The 26,090-nt window shown below is 37.6% G+C and overlaps 3 protein-coding genes across 4 annotated transcripts in view; 2 read left to right on the top strand and 1 right to left on the bottom strand.

Annotated features, from left to right (window-relative positions):
* LOC126368551 (probable G-protein coupled receptor 158) overlaps positions 1-26,090 on the top strand; it is an 81,265-nt gene that overhangs the window by 39,032 nt on the left and 16,143 nt on the right. Inside the window, exon 2 of the mRNA XM_050012571.1 lies at positions 17,193-17,405. Within this exon, the coding sequence (XP_049868528.1) occupies positions 17,214-17,405 (192 nt within the window). The 5' untranslated portion in view covers positions 17,193-17,213. The remainder of the gene's footprint in view (positions 1-17,192; positions 17,406-26,090) is intronic.
* On the bottom strand, positions 2,773-15,280 carry LOC126366966 (lactase/phlorizin hydrolase-like). The gene is made up of 13 exons (XM_050010313.1): positions 15,224-15,280; positions 14,953-15,092; positions 14,109-14,779; positions 13,724-14,032; positions 13,411-13,649; positions 12,981-13,138; positions 12,384-12,459; positions 12,169-12,308; positions 11,332-12,002; positions 10,699-11,007; positions 7,112-7,350; positions 6,888-6,909; positions 2,773-3,066 (listed from the first exon to the last, which is right to left on the bottom strand). The coding sequence occupies exons 1-13, from the start codon at positions 15,247-15,249 to the stop codon at positions 2,926-2,928; spliced, it is 3,141 nt and encodes a 1,046-aa protein (XP_049866270.1). The 5' UTR covers positions 15,250-15,280; the 3' UTR covers positions 2,773-2,925.
* LOC126368556 (uncharacterized) lies at positions 7,544-10,692 on the top strand. 2 transcript variants are annotated; one of them, XM_050012588.1, is made up of 4 exons: positions 7,544-7,741; positions 7,847-7,948; positions 8,287-8,884; positions 8,936-10,692. In XM_050012588.1, exons 1-4 carry the CDS (start codon positions 7,586-7,588, stop codon positions 9,496-9,498), a joined length of 1,419 nt encoding a protein of 472 aa, XP_049868545.1. In that variant the 5' UTR covers positions 7,544-7,585; the 3' UTR covers positions 9,499-10,692. The 2 variants fall into 2 exon arrangements, with proteins under 2 accessions (XP_049868545.1, XP_049868540.1); XM_050012583.1 differs by having other exon boundaries at positions 7,545-7,741; positions 8,287-10,692.

Here is a 26,090-nt window from a genome sequence, read left to right as displayed (position 1 = left end):
CGGTAAACTGTATTTTGGGTCAATTTTAAGTGAGGGAAGATTTTAAATTTCAACATTCTTAAAATAATGACCTACTTACTAGTACTTTTACGTTGTTGTGTTACCAGTGATTAAAAATGTTAAATCATTTTAAATGTTGCTTATTACCCGCTCGTCACTTGTGGTGACGTAGGTGATCAGTGACCAGATTGCATTGTTGTCAGCACTAGCTTTTAGATGGTTTTAAAAGGACAAATTGATCATTTCAACTTAAAATTCAATGTTCTATTTAATTTGTGTAAGTCCCTTCATGGCAAACAAATGTACTTATAGATAGCAATATTGCTTTTCAGATACAATTGCCTATTTGGCTCTTGGCGTGGCGTGCGCGTGCGCGCTGAACCTTCACAGTTCACCTCGTATTTAAACCGAACCGCTCTTGAATTATTATCAAAATAAACTTAATTAATTAAGTTTTTTAAAGTTTTTGGTCCTCTCCGGTTGATTGAGAGGAGGCCTGTGCCCAGCAGTGAGACGTATATAGGCTATTTATGTTATGTTATGTAAGGTTTTTGGTGGAGCAGCGAGGTTGAGTATGTTCCATACCATCTGGTTGAATAAGAGGAGGCCTGTGCCCAGCAGTGGGACTTAAATAGGTTGTTTATGTTATGTAAAGTAAACTACATTTTCCTGATGAAATTAATTTCATTGAATTATTGAATTTATTATTATTATCCATTCGGTCCTATATTATTATTATGGTCCCATCACCATCATTATCATCATTAACAGTTTTCGTGGGCTCAATGCTACATTTAACATACCCACTACTCTTCTTGTTCTACCACTTTATGTTTCATCATCATCATCATCTCCCTAGCATTATCCCGTTTTTCACAGGGTCCGCTTGCCTAACCTGAAGAATTGACAGGTCCAGTTTTTTTACAGAAGCGACTGCCTGCCTGATCTTCCAACCAGCCCAATACAGGTTAGGTGACATACCTCACGATGTTTTCCTTCACCGCTAAGCACGTGATATGATTATCATCCAAACATGAATTCGAAAACAAATTCGAGAATCATTGATTTAGGCCTGTGCTAGTAATTATGTATATTTTTAGTCTTAACCTGTGAAACTTAGTAGCTACCTACTACACTGAACGACCGAAGTGTTCGGTCGGTAATGGCTAAAAAAAACTTATTTTGGTTTGTACTAAGAGTGTGATAATAGCATAAGTGTTTGTTGTATGCGGATTATTCATTTCAAGTGTAACAAAGCTTATCTGTCATGTACTCAAGTAATAACTGATATTATTTTGACTACTTATATTTTTATTTTGTTCCTTATCGGATCAATATCTTTCAGCATCCGCATAAGTATTATGCGTCTCTTATGATAACCCCCACTTCATTAATTTCAAGGCTACCTCCTCGACGGCGACTCCCCTACGAATGTAACTTTTTAATATGCACAAAGAAACAGTGCCTATAGTAACATAACGTAACAAATACTTTATTGCACACAAAATATAAAACGAAAGAGAAATAGAAAGAGTATAATAGTTGATGAGGAGCAGGAGAATGAAACGCCATTAAACCGATAACAATCCACCATTTGGATACTTCTCCTGCAGAGTGTGTGGTAGAGTGCCGCTCTAGGATTGGCTTGCACAGAAATGACATCATAAATCGCCTGAAACAGACGTGTAAGGCCAGTGAAGTGAATATTACCTCTAGTTTCTATGGTACCTACTTAATAGTTTTTGGACCACTGCTCAACAGTAGTTACAGGATCCTATTTGAATTTTTGTAACTGTTGATACCCATCAGTATCAGTAGAGTAGTACGTATACGATCTATACTCATTATCATGTAATGTTATGTTAGTGGGCTCTGTTTTTCGCATTTAGACTCTAAGATGGCCCATTATGCGTGTAACCGTTGACTACGTAAGCCAACCTATCTCCTTCCAGAAGCTCAGAAGCCTTCTTGGGTTTTCACAGGCTTCGCGGAGCGACCCCATTCCATTGAGGACTTTTATCTGTTGTGCTGACAATCCCGTGCATTCCAGGATTACATGGGGGGCAGTTTCTTCTGCGTCCAGACAGCCTCTGCAAAGTGGGCTGTCCGTTATCCCTAAATTAAATAGGTGTTTGTTGAGTGGGCAGTGACCCGTAATACTGCCCACTAGTATTCGGAGGTCATTTCGGTTTAAGCGAAGCAGTCGGCGAGTGAAGCTCTTGGATATCATCGGCGTGATATCCTTCGACTGTCTGCATGTGGGTAGCTGTGCCCATCTGTCGTTGTGTAGTTGCTGGGTATGGTTCGGGTCCATATATCCTGGTGTCTGATCCTCTCCTTGCCAGTTCTTCGGCGGCATCGTTACCCAGCGATCCACTGTGCCCTTTAATCCACTGCAGGGTAACCTTGTTAGTTAAAGCCATCTTCTGCAGTTCTCTGTGGCACTCGTATACATTCAACGTATCATAGATAAACTTGTTGAAGGACAATTTAACATTTTTGTATTTACGTCATTTCGCAAGGTCTTATGACTGAGGAGAAGAAATGACAAGAAACTGCAACAGCAACACATCTTTTAAATCAATGTACGTATACATTACATGTTAATTAATAACTAGAGGAATACATTTATTTGCAATATTGCTTTCAGAAATCAGAATCATTTATTCAACGTAATTATCATAGATAAACTTGTTGAAGGTCAATTTAACATTTTTGAATCTACGTCACTTCGCAAGGTGTTATGGCTGAACTAAATATAAACTTACTCAAAAATATATAAACAAATATATTACGTAATTTATTATATTGTCAATTCAATACATTTTATTCTGTAATTTTGCGTACATTAATTCGAGTAAAAGTTAATTCATGTTTTTTTTTTGGTATTGTAGTCTACATTGTCATAGATCTGTTCACTGGTCATCAATGTCCGTCATCGATGGTCATGAGTTGTCCCTGTGGCGGCTCGTAGTGTGGGTCGAGCTCGCGCGTGCGCAGCATCTGTTTGTACACGAACGCGGACTTGCGCGGCGTGCGCGTGCGCGCCGGGTCCTCGTAGTCCACCTCGTACAGGCCAAATCGTTGTCTGTTAAAACAATTAACGAATAATTTAATCATATAAATATAAATGATATAAGTACCTACATAATAATTCATTTCAGTATATAGGTGTACATAAAAATAACTACTTTGTGTTTTGGGAATATACTTAGTCGTGAATTTATGTTACGTTATGCATAAACTTGTGAACTAAAATTCTATGTAAGTAATTTCGGCAAATATAACGAGGTCTGGGAATGGAATAAAAAGATACTTGGTCGTGATGCTTATCTCCTGCGTGACGTTGTAAATACGTTAAGATGTAAAAGTGGAATTACTTCCATAGTTTCAGGTTGGTCTAAGATTTGTGATGATTTTGAAAATAGACGTGCATATTATTTGTCTCTTATTAATAAGTAATTTTACCTGCAATAATTAACTTACGTGTATCCCTGCAACCATTCGAAGTTGTCCATGAGACTCCAGGCAGTGTAACCGCGAACATCGGCCCCTTCCTCCATGGCGTCCAGCATGGCGTCAAGGTACTGCACGTAGTATGATATACGGTCGTCGTCCTCCAAACCAACATCCGACGCGTAGCCATTTTCAGTGATGTAAATAGTAGGGTCATTGTAGTTTTCTTTGATATACATCAGAAGTTTGTAAAAGCCCCATGGGGTTACCTGCACAAATTGAAATAATATTACAGTGGTTCTAAGCGAGCCACCTTAACCTCCATAGCGATATCAAATCGTACCTTGAGCCAATCTGCAGCTGATCCTGGGACATTTTGTGGTGAATAGGAAATAGCATCCATGTCGTCGTACATCGAAGGAGATTTTTGGGATCCATAAACTGAAGCATTTCTGTAGACATAGTTGGAGCTATAATGATTTAATCCGAAGAAATCTGCGGTTCCTCGAACGTATTCGACCTCTTCTGGAGTGAATTCAGGCAGCCTCGATCGCGGGTATCCCTGTACGGCGCTCTTAGCAGCGATCTTTTCTTTCATAACAGCTGGGAAGTCTCCCTTCTCAGAGAAGATAGGATTGGCATAAATTCCCCACTAAAAGAATGAACATGAATTTGTGAGATGCACAGTAATAAAAATTAATAAACAAATAATAATCTTCAGGTTAGGTAAGCGAACTTTGTGAAAACGGGATAACGCTGGGGAGATGATGATGATGACTGTGAGTAATAAAACAATGTAACATTCTTATTTTTAAATTCTTACGTTAAATTGAGTGGCAGCGTCGGCAGCGGCAATGTCATCTTCACTGTCACTGTCTGGCTCAAACCAAGAGGCACTTATTACAATGCCTATAGTGCCACCCTGTGCTGGTCTAAATTCTTGATCATATATGTGATATGCTTTTGCATGAGCCATTAACAAATTCTTTGCACACATATAATCAGCCCATCCCGAATGTGTAAGCAAGGGTGCCATACTTCCGTCGGCATATCCTTGTAGACAAACTTCACGAGGTTCGTTTATCGTAAGCCAAATTTTTGCCCTATCTCCAAAGAGCTCAAAACACGTGCGGGCGTAATCTGCGAACCAGTCGACGATATGTGGATTGGTCCATCCACCTACTTCTTGTAGTTTCTGTGGCAGGTCCCAGTGGTACAGCGAAATCATGGGTTCGATGTTATACTTCAGCATTTCGTTTATTAGATTGTTGTAATATTGAACTCCGAGTTCATTGACCTTATCGGAGAAACTGTTTGGTAGAATCCTGTTCCATGACAGTGAGAATCTGTAATAATCCAGACCCAGCTCCCGCATCATTTCGACATCACGTTCGACCTGGTGGTAGGAGTCGTCGGCAATGTCTCCGGTGTGGCATTCTTTGACGGGGCAATCTGGCCTGTGAGCAGCGACGTCCCAGATACTTTCCGTCTTACCTGTATAATGTGAAAATTAACAATGTTTAGAGACTTGAGGTACTTATTCGATATTAGGTGGAAACAATATACGCACCATCTTCATTCCAGGCGCCTTCTACTTGATAAGAAGCCGTAGCTGTTCCAAATTTAAGAGTATCAGGGAATTTTCTGACTTCATGTTTGTTGGATTTTATTATTTTGCTCGCGGAAAATGTTACGCAAGATACAAGTATGCTGCAAAGAAAAACAAATGTTAATTGTCAATTTTGAAATGAAAAGTTTTATGTTTATGGAATAGTAACTCACAATACACATAAATGACGAAACATCTTATAGGTATTCTCAGTTAAGACTGAGAGTCACTCGTTATGGCAGTGCTATTTATACAGATTATATTGATATCAATAATCTTGACTGTCGTTATTGTAAGTAAATATGTACTAGCGTATTACCACCAGCGTAGAGTACTAGGCCTTAAGGTTTCAAGATATTGTTACATAATATAGACACATAAGTACCTATTCTGTTTATTGATAACGTTGATTAATAGATGATGTGATCTATGTGAAAAAGTGAACTGGGTTATAGTGGATCTGGCGATAAATTGTAGAATAGAATTACGACAGAATCGTAGTTGAAAGTAAATGCAAAGTAATCAATTTTTGAATTTATTTCTTGTGTAAATTAGAAATAGCAGCATCTAACCCAATATTTAAGATCTAACCGGTAGCAGAGTTTTGTTCGTGAATGTTCTTATATACGTACATTATGATTATGATTGTTATATTATTTTCAATATTATGATTCGTGATATCTAGAATAGGAAGATCCTAAGTTCTTTAAAGATTTTTTTTTATTCAAAATAGGTTTATAACAGAAGAAGGTTTATTAGTTTTGCTGTATTAATCACAAGATATATTTATACTTTGTCTTTTGTTTTATGGTATTGTTTCAGTTGCTACGATATAATAAGTACACACATGGTGTAAGTAAATAGTTAAATATAATGATCAATAAGTTTTACGTAGGTACCTATTTTGCAACTTTTGTTTGAAAGGACAATGGCTAAACATTGTATCCTACTTTCCTCCAAACGTAACGCGTGTTTGTTTCATTTGAATATTATAATAATACTAAGATAACTTTGGCCTCTGTCTTCGATGACCTGGGGGGTATAAGTGGCCACATCGAAGCAATTCATCTAAGAAAGGAATATTGCTATTTGACACTTGTTTGCATTGCGCACTTATTTTTATTGCGCAAATGTCAAATTGTAATATTGCTTTCTTAGATGAATTGCTTCGATGTGGCCATTTTAACCCCCCAGGTCATCAGTTGTCCTGCGGATGTCTCGTAGTGCGGGTCAAGCTTTCTGTTCATTTGGATAAGAAAGGAATTGAAACTTATTAGTCTGTAATATTTTTATTAAATTATTATTTTCAATGTCCGTCGTCAATAGTCATGAGTTGTCCTTGTAGCGGCTCGTAGTGCGGGTCGAGCTCGCGTGTGCGCAGCATCTGTTTGTACACTAAGGGCCTGTCCACATCACCACGGCACGACGTCGTCGCCGTGGAACGGTGCGGTGCCGTGGCGCGGCACGTTGCCGTAACGTGGGAATTTACGTTGCCGTACCGTAAAAATGTACCTCACGACACCGCAAAGTTACACGTTGCCGTGCCTTCTAAACTTTCGGTACATTCTTCACCAAATAAATAACAGTCTCGTTGTAGATATGGACCGCACAAAACGTATTCTGCTTCTGTTGTGTGTGTAACTTTGCGGTGTCGTGAGGTACATTTTTACGGTACGGCAACGTAAATTCCCACGTTACGGCAACGTGCCGCGCCACGGCACCGCACCGTTCCACGGCGACGACGTCGTGCCGTGGTGATGTGGACAGGCCCGAACGCGGACTTGCGCGGCGTGCGCGTGCGCGCCGGGTCCTCATAGTCCACCTCGTACAGTCCGAATCGTTGGCTGCCGAAGATAGTAACGAATACATGAATTACATTATTATAAACAATAAGTACATTTATAGGTAGGTACTTATACAATTAAAACTAAACGGGTAATTTAAAATTTCAGCAAGTAGGTATAATAGGGTCAGGGATAAAACATGTTGTATAAGATTGTATACTTAGTAGTTAGTATTCAAGCCTAAGTGCAAAACCTTACTTACGTGTATCCCTGCAACCATTCGAAGTTGTCCATGAGACTCCAGGCAGTGTAACCGCGAACATCGGCCCCTTCCTCCATGGCGTCCAGCATGGCGTCAAGGTACTGCACGTAGTATGATATACGGTCGTCGTCCTCCAAACCAACATCCGACGCGTAGCCATTTTCAGTGATGTAAATCGGTGGATTATTGAAGTTGTCTTTGATGTATACGAGAAGTTTATAAAAGCCCCATGGAATTACCTGCACAAATTAAAATAATATTAACACATTCATGCTAACAACGTAGGTATACGTCGAAAATCAATCTAAGTGATGTAGCACATCGTTTTATCACGCCGAAATAAAAACATGAGTAAAGCGTAGAACGTACAAGAACGTTGGATATCCGTATAAAAATCATAAAACTACGTACTAGCGCCATACCATATCTAAATCTCGGACTTCTAGCGCCACTGGAAATGTGTTTTATTTCATAATGATTCCCAGTCACTCACACAGTTACAAGTACCCACACCACAAACGCACAACGTCATCACACGGTGACCTTTGTACGCGCCGCCATACTGTCAGTGAGGCTGTTGCGCTCGCAGCGGGAACACGACGCAAACCAATTACGCGCGAAATCACCGTCGTAAGTAAACATTAATTTTCTCGACGTTTTTGTGTATTGTAAGTTATATTTCGGTAATAATTTTGATCTACTATCATTTAATTTTCATTAATTTTATTGTTTTAGATGGAAAGTAAGAGGAAATCTAAAAAAAGACGACCCAAAGGAAAAGACAAAAATGAGACCTGCAATAGAAAAAATACGACGAAATCTATTGAAATGGACACGGTAAGTTATTTTTTATTTATAAGAACTAGGCAGGTAACTATCTAAATATACAATTTTGTGATAAACAATTTAGGTGTCAGTTATTGGGTTCTTGTGAGCTGATAAATCCTACTAATATTATAAATCTGAAAATTTGTTTGCTACGTTTTTACGCCTAAACCGCTGGTGCAAAATTTCATGGAATTCCATGAAATTTTGCACATAGATAGACCATATCCCTAAAAAAACATAGGATACTTTTTATCCCGGGAAACAATAAGGTTCTCGCGGGATTCCGATGTGAGCGAATGTAGTCGCGGGGCAGAAGCTATAGTTTTAAATAATTTTACTGTCTGCAGGAGGAGAAACGACCACAACGGACGAACAAGGCTTCAATGAAAATGTTTGAAGATAATGTCTCGTCACGGCAAAGTACACCAGACCCATGTAGCGACGATGGAGAGTATGGCTCCGATGAAGAATATGATCCTGCCTCTGACGATTCAGACAGCAGTGTTGTTAGTGATTTGGAATTTTGTTGCAGACGCACTAAACCATCGTTGGGGAGCAGGTCTGAGTCTGAAGTTGGTACAGATAATGACGATGATAACGAAACCGACTCGTTTTCGGAAGCTTCAAGTAATAGCAGTATTTTTGACTCTCATCGCCGCCACCGTTTAGCTCTTAAACGTTCCCATTCAACCACTTCAAACAATGGCACAAACAAACCTAAAACAAAACAGGCGAAAGTTGAACATGCTGATGACAGTGCAGACACAATTTCTTTGCATTCAGAAACTTTAAGGAACAACTTGGGTGATATAAATGTTTTAGAAATCTCATCTTTGCTTCCTGACCCGACAGAAATAGAAAATATGTCAATTTGTACGAGAAATCAGTCACCTCTGGCATCGCCGCCGCCACCGGATCCGGTTGAAGCTGAAAGAAATGACTCACCTGCGTCGCCGCCGCCACCGGATCCGGTTGAAGCTGACAGAAATGACTCACCTGCGTCGCCGCCGCCACCGGATCTGGTTGAAGCTGAAAGAAATGACTCACCTGCTTCGCCTCCGCCACCGGATTCGGTTGAAGCTGAAAGAAATGACTCACCTGCGTCGCTGCCGCCACCGGATCCGGTTGAAGCTGAAAGAAATGACTCACCTGGTTCGCCGCCGCCACCGGATCCTGTTGAAGCTGAAAGAAATAACTCGCCCCGTGCGTCACTAATGCCATCAAGATCTGAAGATGCCCAAAGAAATAATCCGACCGGAATCCCGGAAGAGGGTAATGTTAGACAGTCTGGTAACGACATTGAAGCTCCAAATGACTGGGAAACTACAAAAGCGTTGTTTGAATTTGATGCCCTTTCTGCGGGTGCTCAATTTAATGTCGGCCCAGGTACGACGGTCATAGATGTTTTTCATAAAACGTATATAAACGTAAATTACTTAAAATGCAAATTATGCACAAAAAAGAAAATTAGAAAAGAAACTGGTCTAAGATGCAAAGGCTGTGACGATAAGCCAGCATTATGTTCTCTTTGTTTCGAAGAATGGCATAGCCAGGTATAATTTGTAGCTGTCTTGTCAGTTGTATCTTAGATACCAGGGTTTAATCAGTGGTCAATTGTTAAATTTAATTCTAAGTACAAAAAATATATGTGTGATCTCATGGGCCAAGATATAATCAAAGATGCTTTTAGATTTAAGTGCAATTGCTAATCAAGAAATATTATTGTTATATCAAGACTGATTAGTACGAATTTAAATATTAGCTTTTCAGGATATTGTTAATTAAAAACGTACAATTATAATATTATTAGATACCTATAAATAGGTTAATTATTCTAGTATGAAGCTATATCCTAAATTGTGAGACTGATTAAGAAAAAATAATAAAAACAAACATAACCTTTAGTGTTTTATTGACTGAATAATACCTAAAAACTACATAACAATGCTTAAGTACTGAAAAATAACGAAACGTATATTATGTACGTCCTTGTTCATTAAAAAAATAAACTTGATGCAATGTTTTGTAGCACTACATGAATAACCGTCAACGTACATAAGCGTCCCTTTGTATTAAAAACGTGTATTAGCAATTTCTTACAGCAGAACGTAAACATACGTTAACGTACACGTGCGTTTCGGTATTACTAGCTAATATGAAAACTATGCTCTGAAACACAGCGTACACCAACGTTACCGTGATAAAACGTTGTTACATAAGCACAAAATTTAAAAAACTTTTTGTGACACAACGGTTATAAACGTTAACGTTTATACACGTTCTAGTATTTCTGGCGAGTGTATTAACTAAACTAGAAAGCACAACGTATATTCACGGTACCGTGATAACACGTGGCTACTTATTCAATAGATAAAATACATGTTTAGTGGCACAACGCCTATAAACGTTGACGTGTTATGACGTTAGGTCTTTAATAGACAAGCAAAATGTTTATGAACTATGCCGGAACGTATATATACGTTGACGTATAATTACGTTCTTTTTGTAATTCAGGGTGCAATCTTTATTTTGTGTGACGAAACGTATGTATACGTTGACGTTATACAACGTTAGTGTGAAGATGTATGTATGATAATTATTTTATATTTCTCGGGACGTGTATGAACGTCGTTTAATTTTGTATGGAAAGACCATGCGCAACGCCTCATCTGACGGACTTAGTGGGATGCTTGCATGAACGTGTTAATACAGTGATTCTAAGCGAACCACCTAGTATTTGTATAGTATTCAAATCGTACCTTGAGCCAATCTGCAGCTGATCCTGGAACATTTTGTGGTGTATAGAAAATAGCATCCATGTCGTCGTACATCGAAGGGGACTTTTGGGATCCATAAACTGAAGCATTTCTATAGGCGTAATTGGAGCTATAATGATTTAATCCGAAGAAATCTGCGGTTCCTCGGACGTATTCCACCTCTTCTGGTGTGAATTGCGGCAGTCTGGAGCGCGGGTATCCTTGTTCGGCGCTCTTAGTAGCGATTTTCTCTTTCATGATGGCCGGAAAGTCTCCCTCATCTGAGTAAACAGGATTTGCATAAATTCCCCACTAAAAAGGAAAAGTTTACATAAATTTATGAGTCACTCTTGCATACATACATAAGATCATGCCTACTTCCCGTTGTTGAACGCAGAGACCACAGAATTCTATGTACTACGCGATCCTGACACCCTATTTTCTCTTCTTCCACTCTCATCAAAGTCGTCATGTATGCTCGCTGGTTAAGAGTACCAACCCTTGGCCTAGCTTTTATTTAAAACATCCTGGATTTGATTGCGATATGTTTGCCTATACCTTCCTCTTCCGACTCTACTGTCACAACCACTACCACTTATTAAGTTCTGTTTCTAAATAAATTTAAAATATTCTTACGTTAAATTGAGTCGCAGCATCGGCTGCAGCAATGTCATCTTCACTGTCACTTTCTGGCTCATACCAATACGCACTTACTGCCATGCCTATAGTGCCACCTTGTGCTGGTCTAAATTCTTGATCGTAAATATGATATGCTTTTGCGTGAGCCATTAGCAAGTTCTTAGCACACATATAATCAGCCCATCCTGAATGTGTAAGCAAGGGTGCCATACTTCCGTCTGCATATCCTTGTAGACAAACTTCACGAGGTTCGTTTATCGTAAGCCAAATTTTTGTTCTGTCTCCAAAAAGCTCAAAACACGTGCGTGCGTAATCTGCAAACCAGTCGACGATATGTGGATTGGTCCATCCACCTACTTCTTGTAGTTTCTGTGGCAGGTCCCAGTGGTACAGTGAAATCATGGGTTCGATATTATACTTCAGCATTTCGTTTATTAGATTATTGTAATATTGAACTCCGAGTTCATTGACCTTATCGGAGAAACTGTTTGGTAGAATCCTGGCCCATGACAGTGAGAATCTGTAGTAATCCAGACCCAGCTCCCGCATCATTTCGACGTCCCGTTCGACCTGGTGGTAGGAGTCGTCGGCGATGTCTCCGGTGTGGCATTCTTTGACGGCGCAATCTGGCCTGTGAGCAACGACGTCCCAGATATTTTCCGACTTACCTGTATAATAATATTTTTTAGTAAGAATTGAAGTAAGTAGTTGATATTAAGTGGGGTACATATGTATATACACTATATACAGTGCTGTAGAAATAGCTCCAACTAGTATTAGTGTAGCCTGAAGGAGTGTTTGTGTGTGTGTTTACTGAATTAAAAGTATACGTACCATCTTCATTCCAAGCGCCTTCTATTTGATATGAAGCTGTAGCTGTTCCAAATTTAAGTTTATCAGGAAATTTTCTCACTTCATCTTTAGTGGATTTTGTTGCTTTGCTAGCGGAAAGTGCTACGCAATATACAAGTATGCTGTCCAGAAAAAGAAAATTGTTAGTTACAATTTTGAAATGAAATATTTTATTTTATGATATAATAGTAACTCACACTAAACATAAGTGACGAAACATCTCAGGTATTAGGTATTCACACTTCAGACTGAGAGTCACTGTTTGTTGCGGTGCTATTTATACGGATGATACTGACATCAATAATCTTGATTGTCTTTATTTTAAGTACGTAACTAGCGAATGACCACCTACATAATATTAACTATTAGCCCAGCAGATAGAAATATAGTCGTCGAGATATAATAATATAAATGAACCAATAAGTACGTAGATTTGGTTTGATGATAACCTTCATGAAACCATCTACTGGTAGCTGGAGTAAATTAAGCGATTGAAGACAAATTGGATGTCTGTCTCTCTAAATTAATAGATGACGTGCGCTTAATTAGATTATATTTAATAGATTGCATTTAGCTGTTCATTTAGTGAAATTTTAAAGTCTAAAGTAGAAGGAGGAATATCTTACAGTTATTATTAGTTCACTATTACCAATTTCCTTATTCAATTGAATAAAAAAAGGATAAGTACTTAGTAGGTACCTACTACTACTACTAGGTAGGTAGAATATTAAAAGCTCTCTGGTTTCTATATTTTTAAAAATTATTTTTATAAAATCATTATAATAACATTTAATGTCCGTCGTCGATGGTCATGAGTTGTCCCTGTGGCGGCTCGTAGTGCGGGTCGAGCTCGCGCGTGCGCAGCATCTGTTTGTACACGAACGCGGACTTGCGCGGGGTGCGCGTGCGCGCCGGGTCTTCGTAGTCCACTTCGTAGAGACCAAACCGCTCACTGTGAAATAAAATACTTATCGATAACGGTACACTTACGTAAAACAATTTGGTGGTCAATTTTTATTTCATGATCATCTGTATGAAAATATTGGAGCTGTTTTGTTCAATCTGCTTACTTACATATTGAGGTACTTACTGATAACTTTGTAAGGAAATAAGTACTTACTTAAAAATATATCTAGTTTTGCTAACATAATCTGAACAACCACATGACTATATTGAGCTATTGGAGTCACACATTGTAAGAAATAAAGTTAGTAAGTAACTCACGTGTATCCCCTCATCCATTCAAAGTTGTCCATGAGACTCCAGGCGGTGTAGCGCTGAATATCAGATCCTTCTTCCATAGCATCCAACATGGCTGAAATATACCGCACGTAGTATGATATGCGCTCGTCGTCTTCTATACCACCAGACGATGCGTACCCATTTTCAGTGATGTAAACTGTAGGGTTATTATAGTTTTCTCTGATATACGACAGCAGCTTGTAGAAGCCCCATGGAACAACCTGTGTAAAATAACTTTTATTATTTACTTCTTTTCAGTTAACTGAAACAACATAAAGAAAAAAAAAACAGGTACCTTAAGCCAATTTGCAGCAGAGGATTCAAAGTTATCTGGTTGATAGGCGATAGCATCCATGTCGTCGTTTGCTGAAGGAGATTTGTGGAATCCATACACAGACGCGTTTCTGAACACCAATTCTGTAGTATAATGATTTAATCCAAAGAAATCTGCAGTTCCTCTGATGTATTCCACCTCTTCTGGAGTGAATTCTGGCAATCTGGACCGCGGGTATCCTTGTTCGGCGCTCTTAGCAGCAATCTTCTCCTTCATAACTACTGGGAAGTCTCCTTTTTCAGAGTAAATAGGATTAGCATATATTCCCCACTGAAAAAATAATTGCTATTATTGTTGGTCTCTCTTGTGCGATGCATAACATATGAGAAATAAAAACGAATCTTACGTTAAACTGTAAGCAATCTTCTGCAGCATTAATATCGTCTTCGCTGTCAGTTTCAGGCTCTTGCCAGTACGCACTTAGTGCTATTCCTATAGTTCCACCCTGCGTAGGTCTAAATTCTTGGTCGTAAATATGATATGCTTTTGCATGAGCCACGAGTAAATTCTTAGCACACATATAATCAGCCCATCCTGAGTGAGTGAGCAAAGGTGCCAGAGCTCCAATGCCGTATCCTTGCAGACAAACTTCACGAGGTTCGTTTATAGTAATCCATATTTTTGCTCTGTCTCCAAAAAGCTCAAAACATGTGCGTGCATAATCAGCAAACCAATCGACGATATGTGGATTAGTCCATCCACCAACTTCCTGTAGTTTTTGTGGCAGGTCCCAATGGTACAGCGTAATCATGGGCTCGATGTTATATTTTAGCATTTCATTTATTAGATCGTTGTAATATTGAACTCCTGCTTCGTTGATTTCGTCTGAGAAACTGTTTGGTAGAATCCTGGCCCATGACAGTGAGAATCTGTAGTAATCCAGACCCAGCTCCCGCATCATTTCGACATCACGTTCGACCTGGTGGTACGAGTCGTCAGCAATGTCTCCGGTGTGGCACTCTTTGACGAGACAGTTCTCGTTGTGACTAAGGACATCCCAGATGTTTTCTGTCTTACCTGTAAATTGTCAGATATTTTTTTACAACATTTTGTTTATAAGTACTTACTACAAATGGATTGATGATTGTCATCGCGTTTTGTACGATGTAAGGTATAATGTGACAAAGTAATTGCTTAGAAGTACACTACCAGGAAAATGTTTGTGAGGTAGGTAATGGAAATGTACGTACCATCTTCATTCCAGGCTCCTTCTACTTGATACGAAGCTGTAGCTGTTCCGAATTTAAAACCATCAGGGAATTTCCTCACGTCATGTTTGAGGGCTTTTGTTGTTTTGCTCGCGGATAATGCGACAAAAGATATAAGTATACTGTAAACAATTAAATTAGGTAAAGATTAACACAACATTTCAAATAATAATACAAAATTTTGATGTAAGTAGTCCAAGTCATTAAAACTAGAAATGGCCAATTTCTTACAAGTTATGAAAGAAAACGTTACACTGTACATGAAAGACGTATTATCATTTTGTACAATTTTCACTACAAGAGATTGCTAAGTCTTATGAATGACTTTCAGGATTTCTCGGTCATATTTATATGTAAGAGCCACAGGTATCAGTTGTGATATCTCACTGTCACCGCATACTGATAGATTATGTTAAGTTTTTGAGATTTTCCTTAGCTGATTATTATTATTTTAAATCTAACTTCCACTGTTGACCATAAGCCTATCATTAGACTATTATCAGCATTTATAGTGTTAAAAAACACTCGTTAGAAAATTCGTTTCCTCTGTTGTTTAGAAAATTTTACCATATGCAATAGGGTCTATGAACCATATTGTAAAAATGTAGATTTTATGTTTATGTTTTCTGACAATCTGTGGAAGTTTGTTAATGGCTTTTAGATATAAAGAAAGTATGTAACATTGTAAAAGCTGTAAGCTCCCCAAAGAAAATTAAATTGCGAAGAAACTAGTGTCTAAGATACAAGTTTAGATACTAGTGTTTTAAGGTAAAACTAAGTTATTAAAACATCTTTTTTTTATAAGTACATTGTTTTAAGTTTACGCGGTTATTATAAAATTATGGATCTACCTACTCCACTCCAATCTCATCAGTCATCCCGTGATCATGGCACTTGCAACAGTGTCGAAATATCGGGAGTCTCATATCCCAACTTTAAACGCGGTAAGAATCCGTTATTATGTGTTTTAAACTTTTTTTTTTATTATGGGTGTGAAGTATACTCTATCACGATGCTCCACATAGGGTCATAGGGTTGGTGGTGGTGAGATGACGAATAATGAATATCATAGGTACTATTATGTTATATAAGTACTATGCAGGTACTTATCACGTAAAACTTTGTTCCGAGGATAAAACAAGCCCAAATGTAGGCGGCAGCACTGTTGAGTGTTCCTAAATTTTGACAGTTCTCCATACTGTCCAGATAAATTCGTGATAAATTGTTATAAAATGTGGAGCAATGACGAGTGTAGTGTCAAAAGGACGAGTTACGAAAAAGAAAAGCCATCAGTCAGACGGAAAAAGGCAGTTTTGATAGAAAATAAGTTATGCTAAGTTTTCTTCTTTCCAATCTTTAGGAAATAAATGTAACACTATGATTTTGCAGTTTAATGCTGTAAAAATATAACCAAACCAATAATATGTTTACTTAAATAGTATGGGGAACTATCAAAATTTAAGAACACTCAACGATAGCGACACGTGATGGGGAAAAAGCAGTTTTTATCCTTATTTCGTTGAATACCTACGACATATCCTTATTATCTAACTAGCTGTAGGTGACATAATATTGTGATCTCTATTGAGAGTTTTATCTTACTCGATCTCGTTGTTCTAGAGCTATCACTTACATACTTACCTCATGTAGAAAGATAAAGAAATCCCCAAAGGACTGGAAATTTACTGTCTCTAGGTAGTTCATCGTTCTTAACATGTCAATAATAAAACTGCTAGTTGCCTTCTGAACGAGTGTAAATCAGCTTCGAAATCCGGACCTTCCCCAGTGACCTACTGCTCTTCTCTCGTGGTTATAGACCAATGACCAATCTCATCAACCCTGGTGTCCGGGTTTCTATTGAGCCGCCAAAGGCCCCTGACATGACTTCCGCCTTCTTCTTCTTCTTCCTTCCGCCTGTATGTAGAGGAGGATTGGCGGTTATGGCTCTCGTAGTAGACGTGCAGTACCAGCCGCCCTTCTCAACTATTGAACTGAGACGCAACCAATGCGTGCGCCCCTCCATAGCCATCACTATGATGGTATTTTTACAGTAATTAACATAGTTGTACTTTAAATATGTCTTGCTGTTAACTTTTTTGTTATTTATTCTCCTCGGACATAATAACCTTGCAAAATGACCTACAATTTTTCATGATTTTGATTTGGTATTTTTTAAACGTTGATTATGTATTTCGAATTTTGAATTGTACGTGTTGTTGCAGGTAGCGGTGTCGAGGTGAGCGATGCGGGCGCGCGGGGCGGCGTGGTCCGCGTGGGCGCTGCTGTGCGCGTGCGCGGCCGCCGCGCCCGCCGCCGCCGCGCCCGCGCCCGCGCCCGCCGACCCGCCCGCGCACCCCTCGGCCGCCGCCACCGCACCTTCCACGCCGCTGACTTGTGATCCTCTGCTGCTACGCTCGCCGCCACCGAAGCCATCGGTGATTCAAATCTTCTATCTATTTATCCCACTGATTCGCCAAGGCAAGAGCCGTATCTCACTAGGACATATCATGGCGGCCCTTGCTCTTCCAATTTTCAGTTTTCCGCTAAGTTCGACCAAACGCTTGCGATTTTAGCGTTAACAGCAAGTCATCCTACGTTAAATCTATTTAGTACTTTGCCTAAGCATGTACTTAAGTACCTATATATTTAACTACACAGCAAAAGAAAATATACTTAAGTATTTTAATTCATTCAGCTAACTTAAGTTTCAGTGAAGCCCACTCGGTCGTGCTTCCACCTAATGAAAACATTTTTACGGTCGAGATTCATCTCGAAACTCAGCCTACTTAAGAGATTAAAGAAGGTGTATTTTATTCAGGAAAATTCGTAAAGTCCTTCAAATTACTCCGGTGACGCGGCTGCTAGAGTTACTTGCCACTCGCAGAAATTAATTTGAGACGGTGTTCCTACGCCGGAATTGTAAAGCTAAATTAAAACTGGAGACGGCGCACTATGGATCGAAAAATGGCTTTCATAGACATAGGGATTTAAAATTTTAAGTGGTGGTTTTTTTGCTGGATATAGCTTCTATTACCTATTACTATATAGGAAAATGATACCCGAGTTGATTCTGTGCAAAAGCGGATGAATTATAATTTTTTTATGAAAAATTTGTATGGAGCTACTATGAAAAATCCGATTATCTCGAAAACGGCAAAAAAAACCGTAATATCCTGACAGATGGTTATCGTACTAATTATTTATGATTTTTTGACATAACTCATATAACGGTTTGAGATGCCGTTTTTTTTAAAAAAATCGTCAAAATAAAAAATATTTATTTTTTGTTTAGAAACGGTTTCTTTCAAGTAACACAGGTCAAATTCACAAATTCAAAATTCAAATTCAAAAATATCATTATTCAGTAGGTAACATAGTTACACTTTGAATCGTCAATTTTTACATAACGAACGTCTCATCCGCCTAAAACTACTGCAGCTTCTCACAACCTGTATAGCCGGGGAAAAGAAGCTGCAAGAAAAACCTCGGCACAGGGCCCTAGACGTTCTTTTTTAAAAAAAATAAAAATAAACATAAAATATTGATATACAATTGAGTAATTTAGCTGCCTAATATCAGTTCTCAGACAGTTAATCCCATGCATTCATATCTTCTAAATAATCACTAACTTTATAATAACCTTTTTTGTAAAGTTTTTGTTTAACTACTTTCTTAAAGCAGTTGAAAGGCAAATTCTGAATGTCAATGGGAATCTTATTGTAAAAACGTATACATTGCCCCTTAAAAGATTTAGTAATCTTATATAATCGACTGACTTGTAAAGCAAGTTTATTTTTATTCCGGGTATTAACAATGTGCCGATCGCTATTTTTTGCAAATAATCCTATATGTTTTTTTACATACATTAAGTTTTCAAAGATATATTGTGATGCCATAGTTAAAATATTAATTTCTTTAAATTTATTTCTAAGTGACATCTTGGGTCCCAATTTGTAAATCGCCCGAATGGCCCGCTTTTGCAGAACAAAAATGCTGTTCACATCTGCAGCATGACCCCACAGCAAGATGCCGTACGACATTAGACTGTGGAAGTAGGCAAAATAAACTAATCGCGCGGTTTCTACATCGGTTATTAAACGAATTTTTTTGACCGCGAATGCTGCTGAGCTGAGCCTTTTGGACAACTTATCAATATGAGGACTCCATTGCAACTTAGCGTCCAAAGTAATTCCCAAAAAATACAGCAGTATCCGTGAGGTCCAATTCCTTATTTTTTACAATAATAGAATCGAGCGGCCTACTAAAATTCGATAACGTAAAATAAACATATTTTGTTTTATTTTCATTAAGTAGCAGGTTGTTTACAGTAAACCAATCCACTACCTCTGAAATGGCGTTGTTTACATCGTCAAAGGAATCTTGTCGTCTCTTTACTTTAAAAAGTAAGGAGGTATCATCTGCAAATAGCACCACTTCATGTTTTACAAGACTAGGTAGGTCGTTTATGTAAACTAGGAATAGAAATGGACCTAGAATTGAGCCCTGCGGGACGCCTATAGTGACGTTAGATCCACACGATCTGGAGCCATGCACATCAACCCTCTGAACGCGGCCACTAAGGTACGACTCCAAAAGAGCGATGGCATTATCTGTTATTCCATAGTGACGAAGTTTCGCGATCAATATATCATGACAAACGCAATCGAAGGCTTTGGAAAGGTCACAAAAGACACCAATAGCATCTTTGGACTCCTCCCAAGCCTGAAAAACATGATTTATTAACTCAACACCAGCATCGGTTGTTGAGCGACCCTTTGTGAAACCAAATTGTTTATTAGACATTAAATTGTTTAAATTGAAATGTTGAAGTAATTGCAGTAATAAAATTTTTTCAAATATTTTACTAAGCGTGGGTAGTATAGATATTGGTCTAAAATTAGTAGGGTCAGAAGTACTACCAGCTTTAAACAATGGAATGACTTTACTGTGCTTCATTAAATCTGGAAACACACCATTGTCTACACATTTATTAAATATACATGATAGATAGGGAGCTATGCAATCAATCACGGAGTTAATGACTTTAACAGAGAGACCATGAAGATCTGCAGTCTTTTTCATTTCTAAAGATTTAAAAGCTCTTAAGACGTCCCTAGGACTCACGTGTGTAAATGTTAGTTTATCTACTTTGGACGTATCTATGTGCTCCTTTACAAGTGATTGAGCGAGTGCAGGAGATGACTTCAAGTCCTTGGTAGTCGAAAATGGAATGTCAGTAAAGAATTTTTCAAAAGCTTCAGCAACTTGCTTATCATTTGTGAGTAGTTTACCGTCAATTTGTAATTGATACTCGAGATCGCGTGCTTTGACTTTCCCATTTTCGCTATTTATAACTTTCCAAGTCATTTTAATAATATCTGAGCTACTTTTAATTTTACTGCTAACAAACATTGCCTTCGCGGTAACGCAAACACGTTTGAAAACTTTTGAATACCGTTTTACATAGTCGTGAAAAGCTACGCTATGATTGTATGTTCTTTCTTCATAAAGTTCATACAACCTGTTTCTACTCTTATAAATTCCTACCGTCGCCCAGTCACTAAAAATTGGTGTGTCTGCTTTCTTAAATGTTTTTGCCTTAAATACTTTACTAACTTCAGATTTTGTTAGATTAAATAGGGAGTTATATAACAAATTTGGGTCATCACAGTAAGGAAGTTCTGGTAATTTGTTTGACATATTATCTTTGAATTGTTCTAAACGACTACTTGATATGGGATTGCATGTAACATCCTTTTTCAGAGAGCGGTCAATAAATAAGTTGAAAGATATTTGTTGACCACAGTGATCTGACTTTAATTTATTAATTATTAATTTATCACAAGGTTCTAAGTTACTAAAAATATTATCGATACATTTCGCGGACTGTGACGTGATTCGGGTTGGTTCTGAAAAAAGATTTACAAGATTATAACACAGAAATAAAGATTTGAATGTAGTACTTAATGAGCAATTTTCCAGAATATCAATATTGAAATCACCGCAGACGATAACATGTTTGCTTTTATTACATAATTTGCATAAAGCTTCATCAATAACTTTCTCAAATAGATCATAAGATGAAGCGGGGGGTCTGTATACGCTCAATACAATAAGCCGGCTGAGTTCAATACAGGCTAGCTCAACAGTTCGCTCAACTGAGAGACTTACAATATCCGTTCGTTCCTTATATTTTAAACAATTACGTACTAATATTAATGAACCGCCACGGATAGCCGTCTCCCTGCTGTACGAGCTGGCAACCTGGTGATTATTGAAGCAAACGAACTCATGTTTTTTTAGCCAATGTTCAGTTACGCACATAATATCAACACAATTACTGTTTAAAAAAAGTTCAATTTCAAGTTCCTTGCCCAATATTCCTTGTATGTTTTGGTGTACCAGGTTGATTACATTTGTATTTTTCTTATTGCATTTTATATTTAATATGTCCTCATTTAACTTACTACAGCCAAAGTTTTTCTCTGTTGTCATTAAATTTAATTTAAATTACAAATGTCAGAAATAAAAATAGGCTGCTCAATAGGAGCAGACGCGTTAAAAGCCAACGAATTGGCTGATTCTATTGTAAAAAAAAAGGATAGCGACTTCGCTATTTGTCTTTTGTAAAAGTTAGATAGATAGTAATATCTATCTTTGGTCAAATAAAAATTCCTAACATAGGAATTCGTATCAATAAACTGAAACTTATTATAATAATCGCATACTAAAGTATGCAACGTCAGGTTTAGATCATGTCTAAACTTATTTTCGGTTTTTAGCTGACTTTGGCTGAAAGGCAATGCAAACAAAATCACTTGTGCTACATTCGGTAGGCTGTTAAGTAAGGAAATATAATGAGTAAGTAGTTCTTTGTTCGCGTTACCTCTCCTACCGGCCAAGATTATGATTGTACTATTTTGTGAGAATTGATATGAAATTATTCTTTTTAAAATGTCTAAATAGGAGGCACCCGGCATACAATTATTAATTACTGCCCGCCTCAAGAAATGGCTAAGTTGTAAACCCATTGATTTGCCAATTTCGTCACTAAACATAATAATATTTTGCGCTTTGTTTACCGGCGCGGGCGCCGCCTGCCCGGTCGCCGACGAGAAGGACGTATTATTGTCATTATCAATAGGTGTGAGGAGCAAGTCCTGCGGCGCCGGTACCAGCTGATGGGCCGGCGCAGGCGCGGACAGAGGGGAGGATTCGGAAACACGAGCAAGCCGCTCAGTCTGCGAGGATGAATGCTTGCATCTATACTGATGATTAATTAGTGAATCGAAGCGTTCCGCGTTGTGAAAACTCAAACTCACTATCTTATCAGCGGCCAGCTCGTGCTTTCGAATAGTTTTCTGAGCTACTTCGTAGTCCAGTGTCATATATTCTAAGGATTTTGTCAGTTTTTTTATCTGTGCCTGGAGCTGATCAATTTCACACTCATATTTTTTTGTTTGGTTTTCTAACGTTACGGTACAAGTATTAATTTCGTTCAATAGATGTTGCCCCGTATTAAACAAGTGATGGTGTGAAGTTGATGCTTGTGGTGAGTCACAAGTGAGGTTACTCTTTGAACACAACACCTCGTGAGATGGGGTGGCGGCAGGGACCAAGTCAGGTGAGTCTATGATCAGCTCGTCAAACAGCGATTGTGTCTGAGACGTTTTAAAAGTACTATCCGCGAGTTCAAAGTCCGATATTTGTTTATGCGCGTCGCGCAGCTCGCGTTCCAGAACAACGGTGCGCTTGAGGGCGGTCTCAAATTCATCGCAGCTCCGGTCAAACACATGCACCGTTCTTTGTAGCTGGTCATTTTGGTCTTCCACATCATTTAAACGCTGATGTAAAGCCGCCATCTCACTCTTTAATTGTTTATTTTGTTCTAGTATGACTAATACCTCCTTCTCGCTATCCTCTCTCTCTGATAGTAGCTGCTCACATAACGCTTTAGAATTCTTAAGTTCTAGTAAAGCCAGCTTTAATTGATCTTCTAGCTTACGAGCTGCCACACTGCGAGTAGTCATAGAAGACATAGTGTTTTAAAGCAACAAAAAGAAAAGTAAACGTTTCAGTGAGAAGCCACCAAAGAAAGAGTGGTAGTTACTTACAATTTTGATAATCGTTATTCTTTAATAAGTATTTAGAATGCACTATAGATTCCGAAAAGATTCGCACTTTTGAGTTTGTAACGGTTTAACTGACACAAGTACACTTATCACAATTTAAACGCCTTATAGCACTTATAACCACACAAATTTATACAATATTGTTAAAATATGATAAGAATATTATGACGAAATTGGTTTTTTATGAATTTATATACGATAAATTAATTTAAATAATTAAAAACTACGAGAGCTAATCTGTTTACAACTTAACCGTAGGGTTGCCAGAGCAAAAAAAAGGTATTTAACAACATTATAAGACATAATGGCATCACGCCTGTATTCCTCGTGGAGTAGGCAGGGGTTAAATATACCCAAGTAAGTATAAAAATGGCTTTCATAGACATAGGGTTTTCAAATTTTAAGTGGCGGTTTATGTTGCTGGATATAGCTTCTATTACCTATTACTATATAGGAAAATGATACCCGAGTTGATTCTGTGCAAAAGCGAATGAATTATAATTTTTTTACGAAAAATTTGTATGGAGCTGCTATGAAAAATTCGATTATCTCGAAAACGGCAAAAGAAACCGTAATATCCTGACAGCTAGTTATCGTACTAATTATTTATGATTTTTTGACATAACTCATAAAACGGTTTGAGATGCCATTTTTTTTTAAATCGTCAACATAAAAAATATTATTTTTTTGGATTAAAAACGGTTTCTTTCAAGTAACACAGGCATTTAACAATATTATAAGACATAATGGCATCACGCCTGTATTCCTGATGGAATAAGCAGAGGTTAAGTATACCCAAGCTTCATCCGCTTCATCCGCTTTTGCACAGAATCAACTCGGGTATCATTTTCCTATATAGTAATAGGTAATAGAAGCTATATCCAGCAAAAAAAAAAACCGCCACTTAAAATTTTAAATCCCTATGTCTATGAAAGCCATTTTTATACTTACATGGGTATACTTAACCCCTGCCTACTCCATCAGGAATACAGGCGTGATGCCATTATGTCTTATAATGTTGTTAAATACCTGTGTTAGTTGAAAGAAACCGTTTCTAAACAAAAAATAAATATTTTTTATTTTGACGATTTTTAAAAAAAAAAACGGCATCTCAAACCGTTATATGAGTTATGTCAAAAAATCATAAATAATTAGTACGATAACCATCTGTCAGGATATTACGGTTTTTTTTGCCGTTTTCGAGATAATCGGATTTTTCATAGTAGCTCCATACAAATTTTTCGTAAAAAAATTATAATTCATCCGCTTTTGCACGGAATCAACTCGGGTATCATTTTCCTATATAGTAATAGGTAATAGAAGCTATATCCAGCAAAAAAACCGCCACTTAAAATTTTAAATCCCTATGTCTATGAAAGCCATTTTTCGATCCATAGTGCGGCGTTGTAAAGGCGATTGGCGTGAGAAAGAACTTTTACACTTAGTAATACTTATCGGTCCTACGTAATTTGACACTATTCGGTAGATACCACGATTCAATAGGGTAATTTCCAACTAGTCAAATCAGGTACTATTTACTAAATGTTATAACATGGAATTACTATGGAATTTGTTCGAAATAGCACACTGTGAGGTCATAGAAAAACGTGATAAAATGTAGGACTATTATTAAGTTTCTCGATTACAATTCATGACTAAGTTAAATAGAAAAAAGGAAATGTTTTTCGTTAGTTTTACATCTGTCTTAATTTAGTAATCAGAATTTCATAATTTATCTTGATAATCAAGTCAAATGAGAATCATGTTTCGTAAAGTCAATACGTTTCATTTCAGGGTACTTATTTGTATTTATGAGAATACAAAATGGTGTTATCAATAAACGTGGTGAAACGTAACGACATTTGTTACGTAATTCATAATAAAAAATCGCAATGAATTCAAAAAGGAAAATGAGGTTAATTTTTAATCATCATCTGGATTGGCATTTTATAACTTTTCTATGTTTATTTGACTAGGCAATACCTAAAATTGTTACAGGTTATTCTTTGGAACCTGTTAGCTCTGTCCTTCTTTAAATCAATACTACCTATAGATGATAAGTTATGTACAAAATTGTATGAGAAATACTCGTAAGTTCATAATAATGTCTTATTCCTGAGAACTGTAAGGTCGATGGCCAACTGAAGCCTAACCCTACTGTCCGAGTTTTATTAAGCTGCTTAAAATTTGTCAATTTAGAATTTCAGTAATTTTGGGACATGACAGATATGTACTTATAGGAAATTGTCGTAATGGGATTTAGTCTATATGATCCGAAAGGAATTTTGCTAGCAAATAGCAGCTACGAGCAGCAAGCGTCACGCGGTAGATCGAATTACACGTACGGTCACGAGCATTAATATGTATACACTTTGGTACCATGTCACATTACCTTTTTTTGACAAATTGAACTTTAAGTCTCACTAAATGTCAAATATATTAGTGCGACAGAGTCCTAAAGTGGGTACTATTTACTTAAGTAAATAAAAGGTGACATTAAAGTATCAATCTTAGTGGCTCAGAGTAAAGCTCCAGTTTTGTCTTAGCTCTGTTTGTTCCTCGACTTCGGTAAAGTTATTAGCGGGTCGTGCTTAATCTATTCCAAGCCTAAGCGACCTCCCGCTCATTGTTTGATTATTTAGGCCCGAGTTTAGGACGGACAGTTTTAAAAAATGTTTATGATCCTTTTTTGAATGTAATAACCTTTATCTTCTTAAGAAGGAAAGGGTAAATTAATTTAATAAATTACATTTTATCATTACATTAAATGAGTACTTTTTTATATTAGGTAAGTACTATAATTATAATTTGTATTCCGTGTATCACGCAAATCTTGCGATACATCTGTAAATAATGATTTAACATATTTATTACGACAGATTTTGGCGTAAGTAAATACTTTTTTTTAGGGTAGTTTCCATAATTTATCCAGTATATGTGGTCATAATACAATGGCACATAATTCCGCACAAAGTCAGATTCCAACTT

The sequence above is a fragment of the Pectinophora gossypiella genome, chromosome 1, assembly GCF_024362695.1.
Source record: "Pectinophora gossypiella chromosome 1, ilPecGoss1.1, whole genome shotgun sequence".
Lineage (NCBI taxonomy): Eukaryota > Metazoa > Arthropoda > Insecta > Lepidoptera > Gelechiidae > Pectinophora > Pectinophora gossypiella.
The sequence above is the reverse complement of the archived record's forward strand: the minus strand, read 5'-3'. Positions and strand labels throughout refer to the sequence as shown.

What these genes read in the sequence shown, in the direction of transcription:
- LOC126368556 (XM_050012583.1), top strand. Translation starts at nt 7,586, where the DNA reads ATGATTCCCAGTCACTCACACAGTTACAAGTACCCACACCACAAACGC. An exon ending in TTACGCGCGAAATCACCGTC is followed by an intron (nt 7,742 to 7,846) that starts GTAAGTAAACAT and finishes TTATTGTTTTAG; the next exon opens with ATGGAAAGTAAGAGGAAATC. An exon ending in AATCTATTGAAATGGACACG is followed by an intron (nt 7,949 to 8,286) that starts GTAAGTTATTTT and finishes TACTGTCTGCAG; the next exon opens with GAGGAGAAACGACCACAACG.
- LOC126366966 (XM_050010313.1), bottom strand. Translation starts at nt 15,249, where the DNA reads ATGATAATACGTCTTTCATGTACAGT. An exon ending in CTGCTGCAAATTGGCTTAAG is followed by an intron (nt 13,650 to 13,723) that starts GTACCTGTTTTT and finishes TATTTTACACAG; the next exon opens with GTTGTTCCATGGGGCTTCTA. An exon ending in GAATGGATGAGGGGATACAC is followed by an intron (nt 13,139 to 13,410) that starts GTGAGTTACTTA and finishes TTTATTTCACAG; the next exon opens with TGAGCGGTTTGGTCTCTACG.